The 25,811-nt window shown below is 45.6% G+C and overlaps 1 protein-coding gene across 1 annotated transcript; it reads left to right on the top strand.

Moving 5' to 3' along the window:
* The first annotated feature begins 239 nt into the window (after positions 1-239).
* Positions 240-24,482, top strand: LOC135387400 (ovostatin-like). Its single transcript, XM_064616613.1, has 17 exons — positions 240-390; positions 1,243-1,390; positions 1,479-1,724; positions 2,426-2,477; positions 3,673-3,729; positions 5,010-5,081; positions 9,418-9,588; positions 12,978-13,228; positions 14,073-14,289; positions 14,372-14,538; positions 16,677-16,835; positions 16,908-16,988; positions 18,597-18,709; positions 19,578-19,665; positions 19,739-19,804; positions 23,436-23,538; positions 24,259-24,482. Exons 1-17 carry the CDS (start codon positions 323-325, stop codon positions 24,384-24,386), a joined length of 2,187 nt encoding a protein of 728 aa, XP_064472683.1. The 5' UTR covers positions 240-322; the 3' UTR covers positions 24,387-24,482.
* The last annotated feature ends 1,329 nt before the right edge of the window (positions 24,483-25,811 follow it).

Below are 25,811 nucleotides of genomic sequence, written 5' to 3'. Positions count from 1 at the left end.
TTGCGCTACACGCTCTGCAATGTTATCGTTCATATCTGAGTAAACAATGATGCCAGCTGTCGACTGACGAGCAAACTGATGGAAACTGGTGTAACCCGTTCCAGTTCGCCAGAAGTAATGTAGAACAAACGAGAAACGTGAAAGAAATGTAGATGAAATAGTTCACCGACCTGTCAGTGACTTTCCCATGCGCATGAACTGTAAACAGGGCAGTCAGGTGGCAGCACAGGTGGCCCCCGTCGAACCACGCGAGCTCTGCGTCCCATTCCAATACCATATATCGAGGTTTAGAAGTTGTCAAGTCACTGCTGGTTCGCTTGCAATGGCACACGTCGTAGTGCTCGCGATTTCCGTTGCGTTTTTTCGAATGACTTCCGCATCGGTGGCTAGGTAAGGTAGAGTGGTTTTAGGATACACGCTAGGATAACTACGATATTTCATTTCTATAGGCCTAGTCCTTTTCCCGACATGTGCGTCACAAGTGGTTAATAGTGAACTTTAGGATATCGTACGCTATCGCCTTTGCGTAGGTAAGGGATAGGGTAGGCGGTTCTGCGCACGCGCAAGACACAAGCAGATCTTTTCGCATTGCGCAGAACCATCACGGTATCCCTTACGCAAAGGCGACGGCGTACGTTATACTAAAACTCAGTAATGCATGTGCAATGCGATGGCCCGAGGTGCATAAGGGGCACTAGAGTGCAAAAATATCTACCGGGGGAATTTAAGTTGCCGCTACCTGGGCAACAATTCAAAAGGAACGGGATTTATCCGTTGCGTCGTTCATGATTTACGCGCAAATGAAACTGCAATTTACGCTTTCCTCTTCTCTCCGTCTCAAGAAGGGCAGCAATGTGGTGCGATCTGCCATTGGTCTTTTGAGACGATTCGCGCAATCATGCTGGGAGATCTGTTAAGGTGACTAATGGCGCATGAATCACGAACAACGTCGCGGATCAATACAGTTCATTTTTGTGTTTACGTCGTGGTGACGCCATCTTTCATCCCACGAGGAGAAATCTTTGCAGTTCAATGCCCGTCCATGTAATACATTTCAAGTCATGTTCTTCGTTTACATTACATGCCATAAGTTTGCTATTCCAGTATAGGTTTCCAAGCGTCAATTATTGTTTGAAAGTTTCACATGCCCATCAAATTCGCGAAATTCGTGAAAGTAAGGGGCTCGCGTACATCAAGAATCTTACAGTATAACGGTTGTCCTGCCCTAAAAAATCTGCGTAGTGGAAGCACAACCTATGACTGTGACGTCAGAGAACACAAAGGACCTCAACCGGTTTCTCTCAATGTTACATTCCCTCCGTACATTGCATTGGGAGAGAAAGCCAGCGTCATTGTTACGGCAACAAGCAACGTCGATCAATGCATTGTGGTAGGTTTGGGCACTGCCTGTTTCGGGTGTGCAGATACCGGGAAAAATGGCGTATTTGACCATTTGCATAATACGGATGCTATTTCAGGTCAAAGCAGGTCTACAAGCCACACAGAACTTGAATATAGTCTCGGCACCTTGCGACATCTATGCTTGGATATGTCGGCTCTCGGGCACCGCATCGTTCGTCTTCAACGTAGTCCCATTTGCTGCTGGAATCGGCATGCTCACTGCTACCGTGGAATACGATCCCGAATTTGCTTCGTACGCTCCGGGCAGCAATGTGTATCCTCACACGGGTGTAGACATGGCTGCTGTGTCTCTGAGTATTAGGGTAGGTATACCGGGTCTCGACTATACGAAGGTGACGGTGAGAGAAAATAAAATCAGTGCAATAAATAGATTGCGGCATATTTGTATGTCCACACTTGAAACCCTAACATTGGGGCAAAAACTAGGCTACCACGATAACGTTTTTGATGCAGTCATCTAATTCTTGTCAATCTCAGGGTCTCCAGTATTGAACTTCGCAAGCACCAGCATGACGTGCTTCTTTGTCTTTTTCGCTAATCTCTATGTGTCCTTACGTATTAGGCGGTATTTATAGTCTCATTCATCGTATGCCATGTCTGTGCTGGTCTTATCGCCGAAGTGGCGAATATTGACTCGGATGACTATCGCCCTTCAGGTATAGTCTATGTGGTACTCCCCGAATCAGTAAACGAAAACCTGAACGGGTTATTGCAACGGCGTAAACGAAATCACTTTCAACGGGAGGCAGATTTCAGACAACTGTTACGCATGGTGTAAACACTGCACTTTTCTATTCAATTCATACTAAGTGTACCTAAGCAAATAGCAACGTTTTTCGCATGAGGCATATCAGCACCTAGCATTTTCTTTTCACTGCGCGTAGGATATCAAGGAAATTATAACAATTGTTAGGGCGAAGCGGTGCACTGCGTTAGTGGCAACTGTGAGACGTATAGTTGATAACACCTGCTATGGCGCTGATAATGGCTGCTTCCATTTCAGCCAGGAGGAGTGGTGGTGCCCGTGACAATTACGTACCCAATCTGCGCTGAAGGTAAGTAAGAAAAAAGACGGTTGAGAATATTCCGTCGAGACGGACAATATTTAAGTAATAGTGTAGAATAATTATTTTATTGTGGGTAAATAAGTAATGGTAAAATTTTAATAATAGTCTAGTAAGTATGTACATGACAAACGTCTAATAACAGTGAGAAATTTAGATTAGGAAACCCAAGCGCCTGTGCCCCGAAAGATGGCACCATTGCGTTGTCGCTAATGCGGATGTTCAGGACCCAAGCCATGCTGTAGTATTTTTGGATCGCACGCTATTTTTCTAAAATGGCGTGGGGGCGCCAAAGTTGGCTTGCGTCACTCTCACGGCTTGCGAGAATCCGCGTGTGTGTGTCGTCTGCAAACGAGCTGAAAGTACTGACAGCAACAACAGAAGTATTTCGTTTTACGGTACCAATTATTTTGGCCATAGTGGCACAATGTATTTGCAAAAGAATTGTTTTTAACCCTTGATTTCTTTTTCCTTTGTAAGTCTTGGTTGTTGCTCGTAGTCGTGTTATAGAAGAGGGACACAAGCGCACCACTCTGCACCGTGAAAAACCCTACTCTATATGAGCGGCACGCTGGGAGGGCTTGCGCATTGTAGCGCTTGCGTTTTGGGAACCCTATTCTCACGCACCCTATCTTAAAACACTCTGGTCTATCGCTTCCGTCAGCTTCGCTCGTTTTTACGTAACATGTGCATTTTCCCATGAAACGCACTCCAAAATTTCGTTAATCGAACGAATTAAACTGATCAATAGCAAGTAAAAGAATTCTCAGACATCGCGTACCAAAACAACTTGTCCCTGTATAGGGCACACATGCGGGAAACACAAGAGTTCTAATTTGCTATCTAATTGAAATTTTACGCTAATAAATCTCTTATTGATTAAAGCGGCGACATGGCTGTAACTGCAGAGACGACGTCCACTACGAGCCTACCATTACTGCAAATGTTTAGGGCCTACGGGCGCCCGTAGGTCATTTTAAAGGGCTAAAAAGTGCCACTTTTTTAGCCCTTGCTGACCTCAGCCGCGTCGTAAGGCTCTTCTGCTGAAGACAGTGCGCGCATCGTTGTCCTCACCTGTTCTATGATCTTCAGCAATCCAATCATATCGATAGATACGCTGACAGTCACAGTGACGAATACTAAAGACGATTGCTTATTCATCTGTTTCTCATTTTCCTTCCTCAAGAACGACTGATTGGACTAACGTCTCCAGTGCAGGTGGGAGTGGGTCCAATTAGAGTCCGTAAGTAGAGCTCGAAATCAATCTCTGCTATTCCATCTAATGAGGTAGATATCGTAAGGTCTTCAAATTTTCCGCTGCATCCTCAAATTTCGCATGATTTTCTGAGTAACACTTTCAACGCCTACCGCAACCTGTATGTTAAGTGAAGAACCTCAGGACGAAAGCCGCCGATATTTAGAACAGAAACTGTTATTTAGAATGTTTCGAAGTGAATGTACACCCAGAGAACAGTTTAAGTTCGAAATATCGGCGGCTCTCGCCCTGGGGTACCTTCTGAAGACAGGTGCGCGCATCATTGTACACCCCTATTCTATGCTTTTCAGCAATCCACTCATATCGATAGACACGCTAACAGTCACGGTGATGAATGAATGAATTACCGGGTCATATTTGTTAACGGAAGAACCTCAGGACGAAAGCCGGCGATATTTCGAAAACTCTCTGTTCGAAATATGGGCGGCTCTCGTCCCGAGTTTCTTACCTTAACATTTAGCCACCAGTTCATTGGATTTTCTACCGTTCTCCTACCGGAACATGCAGGTTTCCTTTTGCAGCGTGGAAGTAATATATTGTCTCGTGTGACATCCTCAGGTTGAGTCTTCCATCATTTTTGATTTCTGATAACAGAAATAGTTACCTGAGATGTTTATAATGTACTGCAAGACGAAATCTTACACACACACACACACCTGCCATCCCCCCCCCCCCAAAAAAAAAAATAAAGCTTGTCGTGTAGCTTTTACAACACCTACTTGACTTCAAGCGTTGTCGAGGCAATCGTCAATGATTGAATGGAGCAAAACTTTACGTACTTTTTGACTTGACGGATCTGCTTGCTCCTCCACCCGAAAAGAGTCAAGGAGCTATAATATATCATAGCCCCACTAGCTTATTTGTGAAATCGGTGTTGAAGAGAAAAAAATTCTGCACAGGGAGAATACTGATGCTACGATCTTTTTTTATGCTTTTGCTGGACGTCCTGTAATGGTACAGGGAAACGAAAAACTAGAGTACTTTAGTCAAAAGAAGAAGAACACTGAAAGCTAAATTCCGCAGCGCCTGCTTCGTCAATCATCTCCATTAATCACCATTGTCATTTACGCAGAGCTTCTGATCTGTCACCGACAAGTAAAGGACAATAAGCGCCAAAAAGTTTAGGTTAAAGGCACCCCTTGAGGTTTCCGTTGTTCACGTCTGCAGTGTCACATTCAGCTTTCTCTATCCGTCAAGTGTCTTGCCTGATATCCATACTGACCGCTTTCCGCGCTGTTACTGAGCAGGCGTAGGGAGGTCCCTCTGCGATACGGCAACGCTTCCTGGCTTCCCAGCAACGGGTCACGTGTACTCCACAGGTATGTCAATCCAACTGTAAATCTGGAAAAATATTATTGTAGTTAAAGGGATTACGCATTAAAGAAGTTTCGAGAATTGTGAGTTAACGCCTTCGTGGACGGAACAATCGAAATTCCTGCCACGGAAGGGCTTGATACACAATATTTCAAAACTTCTTCAACATGTGTTTCCCAGACTCCAAGCTGAATGGTAATGATGAGGATGGTGCCCAGTAGAAGAGCAGCCTATTTTCTGAATAGCGGGTAACGCCGGCTCTCGATTTCATTCATCAGGTTCTCACATGCTTCGCATATCCTGGGCGTGAGCGATTAGAGAGATTTCCGCACAATAATTGAACCTCTGTGTGCAATTAGAGGATATGCCGACAAACCCCAAACCGAGAAAACTCCCAAATGAACATTTGGTAGGGTGATTGCCGCTTGTATTCCTCCAATAACGCCAATGAAATGTGTAGCCTACAGGTCCTGACAAAAGTTTACGGAAAGCGCTAGCGGTGTAATTTTTGTTAAAGGGACCATGAAATGATTTTCGCGAATACCGAGTACTCTGCCGGTAACGGTTCTCATGATCCCTCTCTATCGTACATACATCAACTTTTAACCGTATTCAGTGCACCGGGGGAGTAGTTACCGCGCAAAAATAGCGGGGCGTGACCACCGGATACATCCCTTCGAAGCGGGCATACGTCATCAACGTCCAATCCTGTCATCCAATTGTGGACGACCTGGAGCCCACACCCCGCGAGACCACGTGGGTGCATGGTTTCGGTTTGGACAACAACGATGTCGTATCAGCCGTCGAAATCAGTAGAAATATGGCGAAGCTCAAATTGTCAGTGACGGAGGAAGAGATTATGCGACGCTCACAACGTCTAGGAATCGTTCCGTACGCAGCAGCTCCCAATACGCCGCCGACAGAGACATTTTCTGACGAAGAAGAAGCTCAGAGAGGAAAACGTGCTCCGGTAACCATGCTGACAATCAACGGCTACACTTCTGGTAGGATTCTGTGTCAACGATTAGGTACGATATTAGCTCCAGATCAAATTAACACATATTTTTTCATGGCGAAGTTTGCAAGCTTGCTTGCAAATTCAGCAATTTGCTCGCAAAGGGCAGTCCACGAATGGGCAACGTCCTCTAGCTGTGTATGGTGTCACGGCCAGTTGGCCTCGCAGGCGGGTCGTAGCAGCAGCCGTTCACGGCCGTGATTAATATAAAATATTTTCGCTATTTGAATTATTTTCAATTACATTTTCACAGGATGAATGCTTTAGTACAGAGGAACAAATCGAAAATTATCGTAGGCTTGTCAAATATCATTTCATGGTCCCTTTAAGCACAACGCAACAGGGAGCCAGCTCTTCTTCTTTGGGTGAGTGCTCTTTTCTTATGCAGTCTGCCTTGGTGGACCGTGTCGTGAATATGGCCGAACGGTCGCGGGGCAGCATGACTTGCAGTACTGCTCCTGGAATGATTTTTTCCTGTATACTCTACTCTACATGCATGACCTGTTGACATCGTTTTGCGTACGGTGTGCGACCTAGTAGAAGCAAAACACAATCTAGGAGCGTGACTTAATCGCTTTTTCCATATAACGCCGCTTGCACAGGGTTTTGGTGACACAAAAATTTGAAGGGCGATTAATGTAATTAATGTGGCGGAAATGCGGTAGCATTAGCGGTAGCATTTCTCTTATCAACACTACACCACCACCACCACCACCACTACATCACCGCTACACCACCACACCACCACCACCACCACATTACACCTATTACACAACACCATCACTACACCAGCGGCACCACTACACCACCACCACCCACTATCTAAATCTACTATCTACTTCTCTTCTCATATCCAACACCTTATGTCTCAACTCGAGGCTTCACACATCCATCCGACAGACAGACGCTTCACTCATCGGACAGACAGACGGTCTCGATTTTCCAGCTTGAGGGTTCTAATGCTAACGCATTAAAAAGGAAATTTCTACGAGTCAGGCTTGTTGGCTCAGCAATGGTAATCTTTGGCAGGATGAAGTCACCTTTGTGTAGTGGAGCAGCCATGATCTGGATTATTGTGTTGCAAAATGAGCACGCTCTTGGAAATATTGTCCTATAGGTGACCATGATAGTATGACATACCATCATGAGGCATGAATGCATACGTTTTCCCGATTGCAACGCCCAGTAACCCTGATAACACAGTCATGTAAGGTTGGAAGAACGTGTCCCTCGAGCAGAGGTCGAAGTTTACATCCGCATAGTAATGAACCACTAAGCTACACGATTTGTATGCATGCGTACAAATGGGGCTCTTATGACTGTCCGTCTCAATCACACATAGTATGCGTTTCCCTTTTCTTACCGTCGCGTAGCAGGCCAATAGAGAGTTTTAGCAAACCGGATTTTGCGGCTCCCGATCGGCAACAAATACGGTGAATGCGAACCGATCGTATCTGGGGCAACGCCGGCGCGAACACTTTCAGCAAACTGGGGTGAACCGGATACGCGCTCGCCGGGGGCGAAGGGAAGACGCGTCTCTGAGGTGCGCAATGAACAAAATATAGAATATAATGGTTTTCCTTCCCAATTTTTTTGTGGACGATCTATCGAACGGATTTTTGTTCTGGAAATATGCAATGGTATCAGGGAACCGGTGGGACCAGATGCTCTCATTGGGACAACCTCGTAGGTTTTATAAATAAAAAGTTAATTGTCGAAAGTTAATGAAGATATTGCTTTAGGAGTTTGCTGGTGCCCTCCTAAGGAGTGCCTTTCAGCATATACTATATTGCAATTGATTTCACCACGGAAAAGGTGATATATCTATTTTTAAAAATTCTGTATACATTTTACCGGGACACCTTGTATATTCTTCGGAAGTAGGCCACTGGGAGATCAGAAAGAAAGCTCTCAAATTTCTTCAAACAAGCTTCCAGCTTTTTGTCTCGGCTCCCCCATCGTTCTGATGGCTCCGGTTGCCCTTTCGCTTTTGAATGCCGTGTCGTCGGAGATTGTAAATCGCTTTCTAGCAGGTGCCACCGTAGCAGACGACACAGCCATGATGAAATTTGCGACCGTAAATGTCTCCGGTAATGGCGGCTAGCGAGCGGAACTCCGGCGACAGCCGGAGAGATACGGTGAGGGTGACGTCATCTGAGCATGCGCAGTTGCGTGGCTGCGCCGACGGTAATCTACCGTGCGGGAGGACGCAGTTTGTTAAAACTCTCTAATGAATTGGTATACGGTCGTAAATTTTCTGTGGTAAGTACATACTGACGCTTCGATGCCGTTGCAGCACAAACATTGAAAAGGGTATAATACCCTAGTCACACGGGCAGCGCTAACCGCGGTTACACGTAAGCCGCAGTCACGCGGCCGACCGAACGGATGTTACCCCGCTAACCGTGGTTATTTAATGATTGTTAAGCTTTTTAATTACCATTATGCCCTTTTCTTTCAATGCTATACAGCGTAATCAAAATATACCTGGCGCTCGTGTCACAATCACGTGGTCACGGCTAACATGTCACAAACTGCCGTATGACAACAACAAACCGTGGTTCACGATAACCGCGGTTTGTTCGGGTAACGGTGGTTAAGCGTAACCGCGGTTAAGACTGCCCGTGTGGTTTATCCCCACAGTGGTTTATATGTCGGTTTATCCCCGTATTGCACACAGAGGTTCAATTGAATAGAATCAAGAGAAGGACAACCATGGGGCAGCGAATCGAACACAGGTTCGTAAACATCCGTCTGATGTACGTATGGAACAAATACGGTTCCGACATTAGTATAAATATTTTCTAACGCCAAACAACAAGTCATAGCACTTGTGATACACAGGAGAATCTAAGTATACAGTGGTAAGCCTGTACCCGATTAGGTGATGGAAATTCATAGAGTAAAGTTTTACTTTCAAAATGTTACTAAAACGCTGGTGAACTTCCAAGAGTCAGTCAGCCGGACCCAGACATTTCGGTTTATGACCAGCTCTTTTGTTGCCGGAGTTTAATCATGCTTTCTTGTCAGACGCCGTACCTGGAATAATCTGTCTCACTGCAGACTGCGTAATTGAACAATAAAAGGTGTAAAGCGGAAAAGAAAAGCGTTCATGACCCCTGACTTGTGTGCATGTACTAGTTACGATATAATATTATGTAAAGGCCCTTTATGGGTGCTACGGCATGCAAGCTGAGTCCTGCTTCCACCTTCTAAAGTCTAATACTGATGTGTCCACACAGCCCTGAGGGCCTTGGAAACATTGCAGTCTTACAACCTATTAAATATCTGATCAAACTCAACTCAATGGTTCCTTGTTCTTCTAGGTGATCGTATGCCGAGAAGGGGCTACATCGACGTTGACCCTGCTCTGACTAGTCTAATGTTTTCTTACGCTGAAGGAACATTGGCGTACTTGACGGTGAATGCGTATCTTTACAATTACACCCAAGCCACAGGACAAGACAGCTACCAGTTCAAAGAAAACCTTATTGCAGGCAAGGGCATCATCTCTCTCTCTCTCTATTTACCTGTTCATCGAGGGTTCTGCCTGACGCGCGGCGGTATGGCGCTTGAAGAGTGATCGTGCGTCCTGGGTCGACTTCACAAAGAACTGAAAAAAATTGTGAGAAAGTTCACAGAGCCGCTGCACGGATTCGCGACCGAGTCACCTCTCAGTCATGCTGCCACTTTTCGATAAGCGCAGGCGCATACAGTATAATACTCTAGCAGCGTAAAATGTTACACGTAGGTCATTTTCCTATATGTCAACTGCCCTTGGAATATGCAAGTGCCCGACGAGGACTTGGGGTGCGGCGTGCACGATTCCTCATTTGAGGACTTCCTGATTTCTGTGCCAGAAAATATGTCCTCAAAATCCTCAAGTGTGCTCAAATGCAAAAGAAATGAGCACAAGTTGGCTTATTTGTGCAAGGGGTGGTTGCTCATATATTTTTTCGACTAAAAATCTATTTTATTCTGACTGTTTCACCCCATGAATTCGGTTAAGTGTATACCATACAGCAAGAAATAGTCGGTGCCCCCCCCCCCCCCAGTAGAGTAAACAAACATCTCTAAACAGTACGCTAAATAAGAGTGAAACGAGTTAAGGTTCTCCTAATGAGTGTATCAGAGGTGTAAGGGGCAAAAAAGGGTGAGGAACGGAATATATGAGCAGTCCTCGGCCGTCAACCTTCACCATTTTGAAAGAGCAGTGAAAGGGTTCTGCAAGTGGGAGACCGTTAATTAAGTCATTAAATGTTCGTTTGGAGCAAATGTTCGTGGTTCAAGTTCTGTTTCTGAACGAGGAACGTGCTGCTGAAACAGCAGAAAACAAGTTTGCCGCGGCCGGATCAAAAGAGCGAGGAGGCACCAACCCAAAAATGCATCTTGTAATTTGTAAGATATGTATCCGCCCACCATACTCATTATCACAGTAGAAGGTGAGGCGAAGACACACAGAGGGTGACAGAACACATAGCCTGAATTTCGCCCAAAACAATCACATCAATGAAACGAAGCAGTCGAAAACGTACCAGCAGCTGCCAGTGAGGTGTAACGGTAGGATCTTCGGAACGCATATTCGTTGGGAGCGGGTTCAACTGCCGCCGCTCCATTTCATTGACCATATTCATTATATTGCGTGCATTTCGGGTCAAACAACGAGGATTCAATACATTTTGTTCTTTTTGCACTTAGTTTTCAAAGGCATAATGCATTCAGTTGTGCACATGTTCACTGTTTACGTTCTCTCTGTTTTTTCTTTTGTTTTTATTTTTTCTGTTCTTCCTTCCTCTTATTTCTATACCAGTTCTGCATGCATCATAGGATCCCGCCAGAGTGTGTGATTCTTCAGCTTTAGTTTTGTGTTCTTCATTTTTCTTTTCCTTTTCTTTCCTTCTTTTTGTTTTCTTATTTTCTTTGCCTCTTTTGACTTCCCCCTTTCACTTTTTTTTAATAACGAGCCGACATCCATCTGGCTTACCTTTCCTTTCTTTTTCTTTTTCTTAATAAACATACCCCCCGCCAGAGTACTTACTTCGCGGTGCGCCCTTGCCCCCTCCGGGAAAATGGAAACTCTCCGCCTCTGTCTCAACGTACGTTCGCTTCTCAGGGTGTTCAATAAGGACGATGGATTTGAACAAAAACTGGGTCCAATTCTGCTAAGTCGCATTTCCCAGAAAACATCAAATTAATAATAATAAGTTAATTATGTTTAGCTAGTCAGTCGTCCAGTATAGTTGCAACAGCTGTCCTACAGGATGTCCACCTGGCTGCATAAGCCACCTGCGAAAACTACATTTATGCAACTCTAATAGCTTTTTATAAAAAAAATTGTATCGAATATAAAAAAAAAACATCCTGTATATCGCAAACCAAAATTTACAAGTATACCGAAAGTATACCGAAAATCGAAAGTATATCTGCACGGAATCAAGAACGCGATTAGTTGCAACAGCTGATACATGCAGGGAATTTTTTTGTCCGGTACAGGTTTTAAATAAAAACTTGGGAGAGCAGCAGAGATGAGTTGATGAGTTTTCTGGAGGCATGCATTCTGCCGAAGAGAGCATGTAAATACTAGATGACTAATTACCAAAGAAATCAAGACTAAACTTTTTTAAGTAGAGGCTTTCAGGGAAGTGTGAGATAGCAGAATGCAATTCATTATTTAAAATCCCACCTTCTTTAACAAAAGTCTTCAGGGAGTATGTACTATATTCGTCACCAAATTTTGCTATGTAAATGAACCGAAAACGAAACAAGCGAGTTTCAAGCACTGGAAGGTCAACACCGACAGAATGGCGTAAATGCAGGCTAGCTGGTGGATAAATTCCATGATAGGCAAGCCTGAGCGATGGGCAAGACAGCCTTCGTGTTTGTGTTTGTTTACGTGTCTTGCCCATCGTTCAGGCTTGCCTATCATGGAAGGTCAACACCCATTACATGTCGGCGGCCACGTGTTTTGAAGCAACCTAGCTCATTGAAGCAGGGGCTGATCTGCTGGCCATTATAAAATACGTCACGCCACAGATAAGCCACCGCCTCTACCCCGCCCCTTACATCTTCTCTGCCTTACCATATCGTTTCCGACCCCTGAATAGAGCCGTTCTTTGTTGTTATTACTGTCTACCTCTCCCCTGGCCCTGCTGCTCAAGGTCATTCTTGTTTCCAACGAAGACGGTCGTGGCTCTACTGAAACTTCCTCTTCTGTGCGATAGTCGTGCCGTTGACCGTCTGAGCGTGACCGAATACGGCAAGCAGTTTCATGATGACCACCACCACCACCACCACCGCAATCGACGCCATAAGCCGTGTCCTTCTTGCGCTCTTGACGCGCTTGGTTTCCGCTTATTTGGACAGAAAAATGTCGTGATCGATATATCTGAGTACGTGTTCATTTCAGGACATTTTAAAAAGTGGGTGGCTTTAAATAATGATTGGCTCAAACCCTGCTGTCTAACGTTTCCCTTAAAGTCGGCCCAGGACGCACATTTCCCCAGGGCGTCAGTCGTGACGTTGCCCACATACGTGAGGCCGACAATGGCAAGCCCTTTCACCATCACCACCACCACCACCACCCTGAAAGACTTTACTGAAAAGTTAATGAATAGTATATAAGTAACTAGTGACTAAAATCATCTCATGGCTTATTTGTTGAGACACTTACAAATATGCTGTATGCGGGGATGTTTGCTAGTGAAAATTAGTAAAAAAATTAATTAAATTATCTGTCACCGTCATCTATTGGGTATTGGCCATGCCCAGGGGTGCAACAAGGGCGTCGAACTCGTTTCGTCAGGTCTGTGTCTAGCCTTTTGCCCCAACAATGCTGTACTGTAGTTATCACGCTACGAGTAAGTCAATGCAATCTCCTTCCTCGCAGCTTATGAAAGGCAGAAGGCATTCAGGGCCAGAGACGGTTCCTACGGAAGCTATAGTGGTGCCGACAACGAAAGGAGTGTCTTTCTGACAGCGTTCGCCGTACAGGCTCTGGCAGATGCGTCAAGCGTCATGAATGACCCCACTGGTATCAGCGACGCCGAAATCGCTCAAAGCATACAGTATTTGAAATCCCTACAGGATCCTTCCACAGGTTGCTACAGGGAAACGGGTCAAGGAAATCCTTCATTTACGGTTTGTATGGCTGTACCTCGGATTGTGGAGAGAACAGTTGGTGGCCGTGCTTCTGGCAAAGAGGCCGTGACCAAACTATACAGGGCGCATAATGCGAAGGAGAGAGCAACGGAATTTAATTGGCAGTCGTCCTGTGGAAGTCGGGATATAATTTGCATCGTCCCTAATTACTAAAAGTTAAGATTGACTACATTATTTTAATATACATTTTAAAGCAGAGAAAAACAACAAATTCGTTGCTCGCTAAGTGCCTATAGTAGGTGGAATTTTAAATACCACGCGCGAAAATAATCTGACACACCTGAGACTCTCGTCTCGTAAATTGCATTTTCTTAATAGCTTCGTTTAAGTTGCGTTAACCACCCTTTATGCAGATGTATGAAATCCATTCACTGGTGTACCTGTGGCCACCACAGTGCCATTATCTATTGCAACGTCATGAGATAACATGTGAAATTTCTTCTGTTTTTTTCTTTTTCGCAATGACGTTAGCCTGATCCCTTGCGCACTGCACATAAATACCTGACGAACAGATGCTGAGCGAAGCGAAGGGAGTGTTGCTTTTTTTTTAATCTTCTGTGAATGCTGTTCAGTATTTACATTCAGATTGGTCCAAGTTACACTAGACGACAGATAACACTTTAGAACACACAAAGAGAAAACTTTAGACATGTACAGGTGGGGAAGTTAACGAAATAAAAAAAAGACGTACGTAAGAGGACATCATATTGATTGTTTCGTCTTTCGGTGATATTTTTAATCGTGTGCATATTTTAACGTGTGCATAAAGGAAGGCTGATGTGTGCATTGGATTACTGATTCCATATATCTTCCAAATCCATAGAGTCCGGCGCATTTGACTCTGTACGTGGGGCTGTCGGTTATCAGAGTGAGAGAAAAAGACTACGACTTCTACAAGAGCGTCGCGCAATGTGTGGAAGCACAACCCACGCTCAACAATCACTCGTTGGCAATGTACGCCTTCCTGTCTGCAAGAATAGGAGAAGAAGCCAAGGCCTCTGAACTCATCGGCACACTCCTTGCTAATGCTGACCATTACTGTAAGTTTTATTCCATTACGTTTTATTTCTTTATTATCGGACAGTTATCGGATACAGCTTCTTAATATTTCCGCTCTGTCAGATTACTACACCTACTGGTCTGCCAGTACATACAACGAACAAGTGGAAACTGCTGGATACGTCCTACATGCCATGTTCCAGATTGGCCAGGACATGACACCCGCGGCACCAGTGTCGGAGTACTTGATTGAACAGCTGAACGTCGGTGGAGTAACGCCCTACACGGAGGTATGAGAGTGTATCGTAGAAGTTCCCAGCGTACAGTTGCTTCTCTTACATGCAGCAGCGCCGATACGGTTCCATTGAATTTCGTTAACATGTGTACCGTTGATTTTTAGCATGCATCGATTGGGCGACAAATATGTAACGTTTTGGCAAAGGGCAAGTGTAGCATGTTGAAGATTACAAACCGGAGCCCAACATTAGCCATGGGAACAAATAAGAAACCTAACTGTCTTAAAATATGCGTCTCTGTTGTGCCCGTTTTGCTACCACACATTACCTTACCCGGGAACGCACGACAGCCAGCAGACTCTTACGTATGTTAGCCTTTATCACCGCCATGTTCAGCGGCTGACTTGATGTGATAGATGAGACCAAAATGTACAAGCAGTCTTGCTCACAACTGCACAAGTGGCTACCCCGTAATAGAGGGAAATCATGTCTGCCTTGTGCTAGCTTCACACCATCGTGGGAGGTTGGTGAGCTCCTCGTGACTGGCCTTGTCCTTTTGCGGGACACCGTAGTATCACTCGGTTGGATGCAATCCATATTGGCAGTGCAGGCGGTGCACAAGCACACATAGTGACCAAGGCAGCCACGAAAAGTGGACTTCGGGGATATGTCTCGAAGCTACACCCTCACAAGGAATAGACCTGCATGACCCGCTCTTCAAGTTGTGCCAACGGTTGCCAGATTTGGCTATAAGTAGTCAACTTTGGCTACTTTCGGTTTTAGCTGCTGCCGTAGTATCGAAGTTTGCTATTCGGAAAGACTGAGAAATACTGCGAAACAGAAAGAAAATAGTTATTTCTTCTTTCTTTTTTTTAAAGCGGGGGTTTGTCTTTTTTTCAACTATGGTGACATACCGTACTCAGAAGGGGTTGGCATGCAGTGCTTCGAAGACGATAAGAACCAACTAAGCGTCTCGTCCCTCAGCGTTTCAGCAGTATACGTGGGTAATCTCTTTCGGCATGTGGCATGATTTCTGTATTACAGTGAAACTGAAACTTAACACCTCACACATATACAGGGTGTCTGAGTCAAGTCCCCGGGCTAAATAATTTGTGAACTGGTGCACCAGTCGAAGAACTTTCTTTTTTACAAGTATCTGTCAATACCGCCTACAACCTGCGCACCATGTCAATGAGTGAGAGGCGCTGATTATTTAAATTGAAATGAGTTTCGTGAAAGAACATAACTTCTAAAGCAGGGCGTCGTCGGCTTTAAAACAGGTACTATCCCTTTAGGGACCTTCAGTGAACACCTTTTAGAGAAAAATCTGCCACCAAAGCCGGTCATTTGTTGCAGTAATTAATTGGTTTCGGTTTACATATTCTTGTCGCGACAGGTCGCCGTGAAGCGCAAGAGGACGCTCTTCCACTCCCATGCCCACCAATGAATTACACCAATGAATTACGTCCTTTTGCCCTTCACCGAGACCAGCCGCACCAAAAATATGTAAACCGAAACCAATTAATTACTGCAACAAATGACCGGTTTTGGTGGCAGATTTTTCTCTAAAAGGTGTCCACTGAAGGTCCCATTTTACCCATTTTAAAACCGACGGCGCCCTGCTTTAGAAGTGACTTTTTTCTTCTTCTTTCCCCTTTCTTTTCTTTCACCTTTTCTCATTTTTTCTTCTCCTTTTCTCTCCTTCTTTTCCTTTTCTTTTCTTCCCCCGTTTTCCATTTTTTTTAAATAGCAAGCCGACCTCCGTCTGGCTGACGTTTCCTTTGTTTTTTTATAATAAACATATCCCCCCCCACCTAACTGGTGCCCTCTTCCGGGTCGGAGCTTCCTCGCGCCGAGAGCTGCGTCTGTTTTCTGTCACATTATTTGCTCACAAGCTCTATAAACACTCATAAATTAGCGGTCTGCTGGTAGCCAGGCATAGTTCATGGTAGCCAGCCGCCCTAAACAGTGTGTATAACCTCGTAGTTATTTGAAAAAATCCATTCGGACGTGCTGAACCAGGCAAAGACTATTCAAAGTGAGGAATAGCTGATGGACCCCTAGAGACATAACTCTATATAGCTCACCGGATAGGGTGTCGCGCTGCAACACTCTGTCTTGTGGCTTCTGGGGACCTTATACCCGGTTATCGCTTTTTTTTTCTGAGTGACGGATACAGTTAACCGTTCCAGGCGTATGCTGTTGGGATCCATGCGCTGTACCACTACATCTTGGAGACCACGTACAGACCTCACGTCTCGATGATGCTCACTGTATCCGCTGCTAACGGCTATAGCTCCCCTCGTTCGGTCGACTTCACCATAACTGATGAAAATAAGTTCATGTACCAGGTAAGTAATAGAGCCCAATGACGCCGAGCATCCGCCAAATGTTTCTTACATGCTATATTTATTCCCATGTAGCACCGAGTCCTCGAAAACTCAACTGCGACGGAGTTTCTAACCACGATTCGTCCAGGAGGGATTGGCTGTGCTGTTAACTTTGTGAGCGTGCCTTTGTAGTCGATTGTACGGGATGTTGCTTGTTTTTCTCGAATCTGCGTGATGACTTTCCTGCTGTTGAGCGATCCTTTATCACGTTCGCACACTCACTCCCATGACCGTCACGGACTAATTATTACCGTGCGCGATTTCTAAGGTTAGTGCTGATCTTATCAACAAACACATCTCAAACGCCGTACTCTCGCCGGCCTTGGTGGCTTAGTCAGTAGCGTGCCAGCCAGGGTTGGAGAGTTCAAAGTGAGGGTTCGAAGGTTCAAGCCGATCGAGGGTTCAAACCGAGCTGAGGACGGTGACAACTTGATATAAGGACATAAGGGTATAGGGCTGTTGCACTGAAGTTTGCACAGCGCCATTTCGCGCCCAAACGGCCGCGGATCCCAACAGTAAGGAGTTCCATCAGCGGGTTTTGCATGGTGTGCCAAACGGTATGGTCCCAAGGAAGCTACAAAACCTGTAGGAAATCAACAGAAAAAGCAATGCTTCTTGAAAAGCGCGTACAACTCGAAACCGTGCACTTGAAAGTGCCGCGTCGTCTGCTAAACTGGGGAGTGTTGCATGATTTGGGGCGCTGATGTTGCTGCTCACTCGCGCCACCTGGCCCAGAGCAACAGGCCCATAAGGACGCCGTCTTTCTCGAGGGATGCTAAATATGGTGCGCTGTGTGTCGAGATTTCAGCGCGCGGCGAAGACCCCTTAGGTGAGAAAAATTAATTCACAGACCTGACCACTACGGTCACTTTTGATTGCTATTAAACTGCATGGTCATCAACTCGATGGAGACTACAGATACATCATTGAATCTGCCGATGATCATCGAAAACTGCCAGTGGCACTCTCGACACCAGAAAGCAAGCAAGTGGTAAAGAAAAATTTAAAATAAAGCGGCGAAGAGAGTAAATAGAATTAATAAAGTACAAAACTATGTGTAATGTGAGCAGCCCCGTGTAATGAGAAACATATATTTACGTTTTTACCTTTCACCACTGCGCCCGCAACGTCGCTCATGCGCGAAGCACCCCGTAAGGCGTCCGAGAGTTCGTCTGCTTCCATCACACCAACGAAAAGAAGTAAAGCGCAAACAAATGAATAATAAAAACAGTATTAAAGTTCCAGTTTTGCTTCTCTGTGTATATGTTTTATCCTATAAAAACTTGCGCGCAGAACTCGCTTACCACGCGTGGCGCCATCTGACGTGTGACGTGTCAGACTCTCCATGCGCATCGAATCGCCCGTGCAGTAGCGGTCAAGCATCAATGGACATCCGAATGTCGGATGGTCATCGCTTTCGATAACCATCGAGACGGCCGTCTGGTAGGGGTGCAAGATTACAAGTTCGCTTTACTAAAGAAAAAGTAAAGAGCGCAGTCCATACATTTACGTACGAAAGCCCCTGGCATATGGACATTTATGTGAAGGAAAAGCTGCCTCGAGCAATAAAAAGCGAATTGAATTGATTATGTTTAGGGCCTATTGTCTGTTTAATATTCCTGTTTCCCATGCATGGATGTTCTTTTTTTTTTTGTCACTTTTTATAGTTAGTGCTACACTCAAGGTCTAGGAAACCGAATAACACTAAATGATTTCCCTCAGGTCAAATATAGCCTCAACGTGAACAACTTGCCACCATCGAACACCTTTCAAGTGAACGCAACGACCGTTTCACCAAGCGATTGTTCAGCGGCAGATGTTACCATCTGTGCCTGGTAAGATGGGCGCAAATTGTTACAAATTTTATGACTTGATTCTAAGATATTGATAAGTTAAACCACGTAGGAAACTACACAGTACAGATACACTATAGTGATGAGTATGGCCCTTAAGTTAGGCACTAAAAACGATGGAAATAGGCAGGTATTTAGACCCTCAGAAACACTAAAATAAGCAATAAAATGGGCATATTCATCTGGTACGCTCTTTGGATTTTTTAGTGTTTCAGAGTGCTTCATGCAGGAAAACGTGCTCGTTTAAAGGCTACGGAACAGCGTGAATGCTGAGGCGGCCTAGAGCCAAGCTATAATTATAATACTTTTAGTTCTCCGCCATCATGTTCTTGAAAGGAGAAGAAACGGAAAACCTTTTGATCAAAAATACATGAACGCCTTCTGGCAAACCAAAGTATTGAAAGAAACCAAACGAAAAAAAGAACAAAAGGTGCAAACACGCAGAAACGAAAAGCAAAAAGGAAGCACTGACCATGAGCATGAAACGTGGACTTGCACTTTCACCACTAAAAAAAAGGCTGTTATGGCTAAGAATGCTAAAGAAGACTACAATTCAGAAATCGATAATAAGATAGACATCCCCGAAAACGTCCCAGTTAGGTGTTTATAGGCATTTATAGGCAAATTAGTAAAATTCCCGGTCCTACCGATGAGATAATGCCACATTTCAACAAGGTTGCCTTTACCTTTTATCTTTCCTTTTCCTTTTTTTTTTTCTGCAATAAATACTCCCCCCAACAATGTCAAGCTCGAATGAGGGCATTCAATGTGGCGCTTTCTGGAAGAGTTCGATGTTTTGGCGCATTCTCAGTGCTCTGTGCGGGATCACTAAGCCCTCGCTCTCTTTTAGGAATACGGAGTATTATTATGCCAAGACGGTCGTCATTGATATCACACTCCTGTCTGGATATGCCGTTGACGTTGCTTCCCTGCAGGGTGTATGTATAATCATCATTCTTTGAGCGCGACACTGGTCCAATTTAGGTGATTTCAACCGGCTTTTATTCGCAGCATCTTTGTAATGGAGCCGTCCAAGCGTATGCAGTTGGTGCCAATTCACTACTGATTCTGCTAGAGGTAAGCATTCTAAAGTACTCTTTCACAGGTCCCAACAAACGTTTCGCGATCGCGCGAGCGTTGGACTGTTTCTTCGGCGCGACACCCTAGCGGTGGCCGGAAGGAGGCTGTTCACACATTCTGAGAGGCGCACATGTGCGGCGTTGGTAGCGACACAGTGCGGTAGTGTTCATTGAAGTGATGGTGCAACCGGAGCTACAGCGGCGTGTCGCTACCAGCGCACTCGTCCAACCCTCTGAACGAATGAACGCGCCAGCTTCCTCCTCCGCTATGGCGTCACGCTGAATAAAAAAAATACGGCAGAACTCGCTGTGCAGATTGTCATTCGAGAGGCGACAGCATTTAAGAGCTCATCGCGGGCATTCTCCGACGATGGACAGTAGAGGCCTGTGAGGACTGAAGTAGGTGACGTACTTGGCCACCACTAGCTTGTCTATGCTCCTAACGAAGACACACAATCTATAACACTTTCCGTACGGGTTCTGGTAGTTTGTCGTCACTGACTAGTCGAAGCTTTCCTTCATAAAGTCTGCGAACGACTTGTTCTGGGGCTTCTTAGTGTCCATATTGAAGTCTCCCATGAGAATCCTGGGCTTGCTGTGTTCCTTCAATTTTTCTGCTAACGTGTTGCTCGCAGAGTAATTCAAGAGTTTCGCTAGAAGAAACTTCTTGATCTTGGCTTTAGGGGATCCCGGCGTAATGTATACCAGCACGATAAGGGCGGGGGCGTCCTAGACGAATAGGTGGGGTAACTTCGGTAACCACACTGGCTGTTACCGTGTTACAGAGATCATCCCAATGAAGGCTACTGAGGGATGCTCGTGTGTTCTCTGCAGTGGGTATTTCGCAACTACCCTATTCCCAGATCAGGAGGGACTGCACCCAAGCGCCTCTACTGCACCACTACCAACACCTTTTCCCTTTTCCCCCTTCCCTCTACTCACTTGCCTGGACTCTAAAAACAGAACTTCACCGCATAGCACGCTGTGTGCCAATCATTGCCGCGAGTGATAGGGTTATCGTTATTGATTTGAGGAGGGAGGGAGGCGTACTCCTTTTTGTGGCATTTACCATATATCCAAATTGTCACAAAAAGGCGTGCGCCTCTCTCTCTCCTCGAATCAGAAGCGATAACCCTATCATTCCTGGCGATGATTGGGGCACGGCGTGCTATGCGGTGAAACTCTCTTTTTAGAATGTGTCTGCACCGAGCCCCCACCCACGAGCAGGCTGACCGCACCTCCCTCAAGTATCATTCCCTCGTCTCTACGACGTATACGTCACCAGCTTCGTCTGCAGCGGCTAGGGCGTCGCTGAAAAACGTCTGAAAAAGCGTCCTCACTCATGGCGGTTTGTGTTTGCGCTTGAACACGTATGGGAATTTTCACACAAAAATCACATGCCGACCTCTCTGACCACAGCTGCTGCCACAGGAACACAGCAGCGTACAAGTTTGCGAACAGCAAATATGTTTTTTTTTTTTTTTGCTTACATGCAATTCTGCTGTGCTTCAGCTCTGCACTGTCCTGTCTGCTCTATGCAATGCCGTTGTTGTGAATGTGCCACTCCTTCAACTACGTATTGTCTCTTCTTTTGCTCCCTGTTTCGCGCTTCTGGCGCCACGTCCCTGCGAGGGAGTTTTTCCACGTTTGGTGCCCACGTTTGTTATCACCTGGTAACATTTGAGGGTTATCACCACACACGTGATCTCCAAACAACTGACAATGAGTGCAGGTCTTACGCTGCGAGATACCCTGCCTCAAGAAGACGCAGTGGGTCCGCTCATAAATGCTATCGCATTTAAAAGTACACTGTTTGCGCGTTGCGCAAACAGTTTTTTTTTCGCATATTTTTGCCGAGTGAATATCGCACTGCGCTGGCGAAGATTATAAAACTGTGGTACGAATAAAATGCGACTGTGCGAGAAAAAAATACGTGTAGCGCATAGGGTGATAAGAAGTTCACTTGGATTGGGTTACCAGTTCTGTGTACACGACAGAGCTCTAGCAACTAGGGAACATCGAAAACTACACACCGGAAATGAGGAATTTGTGACGTTACTATTTTAGGCGTCACGGGCGCAATCGTGCAAACATAGCTTGTGCAATAATGTCAGTCCCATCAAGATACACTCGAAACAATCTTAGGCTGCGTTCCTTAGGCTGCGTTCCGTTAGGTTAGTCGACTGCCTAGCGGTCTAACCGGAAGTGCCGCCATGTTAAGTCTCGTTCCAAATCTCGCCACGTCCGCTATTCAGTCGGCTACCGCCTAGTGCGCATCGATGCAGTCTAGTTATACGCCTGACCATCTGACAGCCGGGATGGCTGACAGCGGGAAACGCTAGTACCTGCTGCGCTTGCGCCGTACGCATTTCTTGCGTGAGCAACGAGATGGCGCCACAGGCGCCTCGGCTAGGCAAGCCTGTTCCAATAGTGACAAGCAAAGGGGTCTACTCAGCTGCCTAGTCAGGCGGCTTCGCGGCCGCGAGGTATTGGAACGCAGCCTTAGGCTAGTTTGTGCAGCCTCCGTGAGATTTAACTCAAACATGCGTCGCCGTGCAGACAGCAGGAAAAATCACATTTCACGTGCGACGGTCACGTGCTGTGGAACGATGGAGTTGATGGAAGCGAATCGGAGCTTAGCCAGGCTCCCACAGCTCCCCATAGAGCCCATAGTTTGAGATAATTCAGGCAACACTGGGCATGCAACCAATGAAAATGAACTATGATGCCTACCATTCCGCCAATCAGGGGTTTCTCAGTTTGGCTCGCCTTTCGGCTCAGTACTGGCTACCATCGGCTCTTACTTTTACTGGTTTTCATGCCCGACGCTCGTTATTCCGTATTCCAGAACTACTAGGCAAATTTTGGACAAAATACACATTTATTTGAAACATCGTACTGACTCAATAGTCTGACACAAATATTCACCGTGCGTACAGAGTCCAAATCGTTGCGTTCGTTGACCAAGTTCGAACTCGCAAAACACACACACACTCTACTTCCTGAAGCGAGAGACGCTCGAACGAGTGCGTGCGATTTCACGGTGAGCATCTCCTTTCGTTGGTCGCAGTGCGAAGGTTTCAACGAAGAGGGAAATGCTTGTCGCACGGACACCGAATCCTGTCTCCGTTGTGACTGCATTTGAAAATGCGACGGCGCTCACAAGTGTTCCTCAGGCGTCAGCTCACCACTGCATTCCGTACGTAGGATACTTGTGTCGGCAAACATCACAACACGCGCTGAGTCACTTTGACACACTAACAAATCTGCGACTTCTCTTTGAACAATGCGGTCATATGGTGCTGTCAACTGACATCGCCGAGACGCGAGACGCCGCTGCCACTTCTCTCCCTTCTCTACTCATAACTGCAGTAACTGCCCGCCAGACAGGCAGCCCGCGAAAGAATGCTCTTTTGAAACTGTGCCAACCAATAGCGGAGCGCGCAATGTCCTTCGGCCAATGGGTATCAACTATGATGCCTGACGGAGTAATACCACGTGTTTATGACGTGCAAACATTTTTTAGAGCCGCGAAGAGGGGGAGCTATGGGGGCCTGGTTTAGCTGCTGGATCTATAGATCTTGCGAAATATTTATGTACATGTTATTGAGTTTCGATTCTTTGAATAGGTGATTCCGGCAGGCAGCTGCTTCCGCTTCCGCCAGAACCGGATCACTGTGGTTGGCAATTTGCAACCGGCTCCAGTGACCGTTACGGACTACTATAATAGCGGTAAGCTGGAAACCATATCTTGTGAACTCCTCACTTATGCTTCAGCACCTATAATAATAGAAAAAAAGAAGTGTTACAGGAAACCTATAATGAAGATTTACGTGCTGAAGTAACTTGAACTCTAGAATACAAGAAAGCGCGAGGATATGCATGCACTGAGAGAGGTTAGACGGGTGATTTCTACACTCAATTGTTCTCGTAAAAGCAGGTATTTCACTGTCTCATTTTAGTTTATTGTTCATTTTTCTGGCACAGCAAAATGTAGAATTTCCCCTGCCGTCACTGGAGTAAAGTGCACTTGAACCAACGCTTTTTACGACTTCTGTTAGATTAGAGTCGTTTATAGACGGGAAAAGATGACTGTGGAATTGACTCGATACGTAATTCATGCCATTCACACCTTGCTTCACACTCGATGTTTTCTCCAGCCCGTAAAGTAGTGGAAAAGTTTGAATTATTACAATGACAACAATTCATAGCCTTATGTTGCGTGACAACTTTGATCATAAGCGACACCACAGTGCTCATGTGACATGTGGTCATGTGACCCTTTGCGTGGAGCTGAGATCTAGAATTACTTGGAGTATTCTTACACTTGTGTTTCTACAGTTGAGTGTCCGTTATACAGCGATAGCATTTTTTAGTTTCGTAGTTTTGTTTTCTAGTCACTTTGCTTCTCTTAACTTGCCTGTCTTACTGAATCGTTCTGTTCAATTGCAGTGAACAATGTCTCCGCACTATACACTGCTGGGGACAACTGTGCTGAACCCAACCGGATGCTCGGTATGGGTGGCTCCTCCACCTTTGGCGCATCAATGAAATATGGCAAACCATATTCTCCTTATTAATATTATGCGTGAGGCGTTAAAGACCTTGTGGAACATTATTAAAATGTAGTGATGCTGCCTGTCTGTCGTTGGAGGTGGGAAATAAATCGTTAGCTCTTTTAATAGTGTCACAGGCAATGTGCAGTGGAAAGTTTATCGTAAACACTCACGTAGACAATCTTTGTCACCAAACTGTGACTGTGTTGGCCATTCAAGGCCAGTGACAACGAGGTCAAATTATTGGTCTATGGGGTTTAATCAATTTTCCCATGACACTCGACTCGAGGTAAGTGTTCGATGGGAAGCTCCTTGCGCTCGCGTTTGATTCTTTGCGCTGCATGAACTTACGAGAAAGTTCCGACAGTCAAGACAACGAGGGAGGGATCCACTGATCAATTAATCGACCTATGCACTCGATGGAGAGTTTCGAACGCATGCGCTTCATTATTTGCGACGCGCGTGTCCACGAGAACGAGAATCCAGCAGTCATGAAGCTAAGGGAAAGGTGAAGATGCTGCTGCATGCATGGTGCCTTTGCGTGGGCAATTTGAACCGTTGATGCTGATGTCGATGAAACAAAAACAAAACAAAAACAAAAAATAATAGGGAGAGATTGAATTCGTCACACGACAAATTCGGCTACTCCCATAAACAACCCCCCCCTAAAAAAGGGGGAAAATACAAAAGAGAAACCCCCAGCTTTCGCGATAACTATCGGCCAAAGGCGTAGATCATAGGTTTACGTAGCGCAAAATGAATCACACAGTCCTAATAGACTAAAGGCCTAAACGCATGGAGCGTTTTGCCGACGTTTTCAGGACGCGCTCGCGCTCGGCGTGCGTGTGACCTCGTAAAAACCAGTTTTTCAACGCGCGCGGAGAGCGTACGGCGGAATCTGTCGGCTACAGTTATTCGCGCACGTCTGGGCGCGTTTTCCGTGAAGTAGACAGAAGCATGGCCGTCGTGCGGCAGACAAGGTTGCGTACGAGCAGCTCCCACAAATGTTTGGGACATTATCCATCACACAAAATTTACGTGAACATTTTAATGATATCTGGAATGCAGGTACGCAGGAACCACAGAAAAGAAGAGCATCGGTACGTTCTAACACATATTTGTGGTCGACGAATATAACAATAGTGGCGCGCGTCAGTCGCTTCGAATGCATCCCATGCGTTTCGGGTGGTCGCCACGCTGGCGTTTCTTCGCCGCGTGTGCGAGGCCATGGCGTGCGCACGACGTTTTGACGCTGAGAAAACGTCCAATGCGTTTCGCCCTTTAGTCCTGTGGAAGGCGACGCTGTCGCCGAAACGTCGACCCCTGTAACATGTAAATAAACCTTATTTCTCTCCCGTAATTAGTTGTAATAAAATTTTTTAAAACGCTCCCTCAAGGCTTCTGAATCCCTTCTTTACCTTTTCTGTGCTTATAAATATATATATATAT

The sequence above is a fragment of the Ornithodoros turicata genome, chromosome 3 (assembly GCF_037126465.1).
Source record: "Ornithodoros turicata isolate Travis chromosome 3, ASM3712646v1, whole genome shotgun sequence".
Classification (NCBI taxonomy): Eukaryota; Metazoa; Arthropoda; class Arachnida; order Ixodida; family Argasidae; genus Ornithodoros; species Ornithodoros turicata.
Note: the sequence above shows the minus strand (reverse complement) of the source record. Positions and strands in the feature narration are given on the sequence as shown.

What these genes read in the sequence shown, in the direction of transcription:
- LOC135387400 (XM_064616613.1), top strand. Translation starts at nt 323, where the DNA reads ATGGCACACGTCGTAGTGCTCGCGATTTCCGTTGCGTTTTTTCGAATG. An exon ending in ACTTCCGCATCGGTGGCTAG is followed by an intron (nt 391 to 1,242) that starts GTAAGGTAGAGT and finishes AAATCTGCGTAG; the next exon opens with TGGAAGCACAACCTATGACT. An exon ending in CACTACTGATTCTGCTAGAG is followed by an intron (nt 19,805 to 23,435) that starts GTAAGCATTCTA and finishes TTCTTTGAATAG; the next exon opens with GTGATTCCGGCAGGCAGCTG.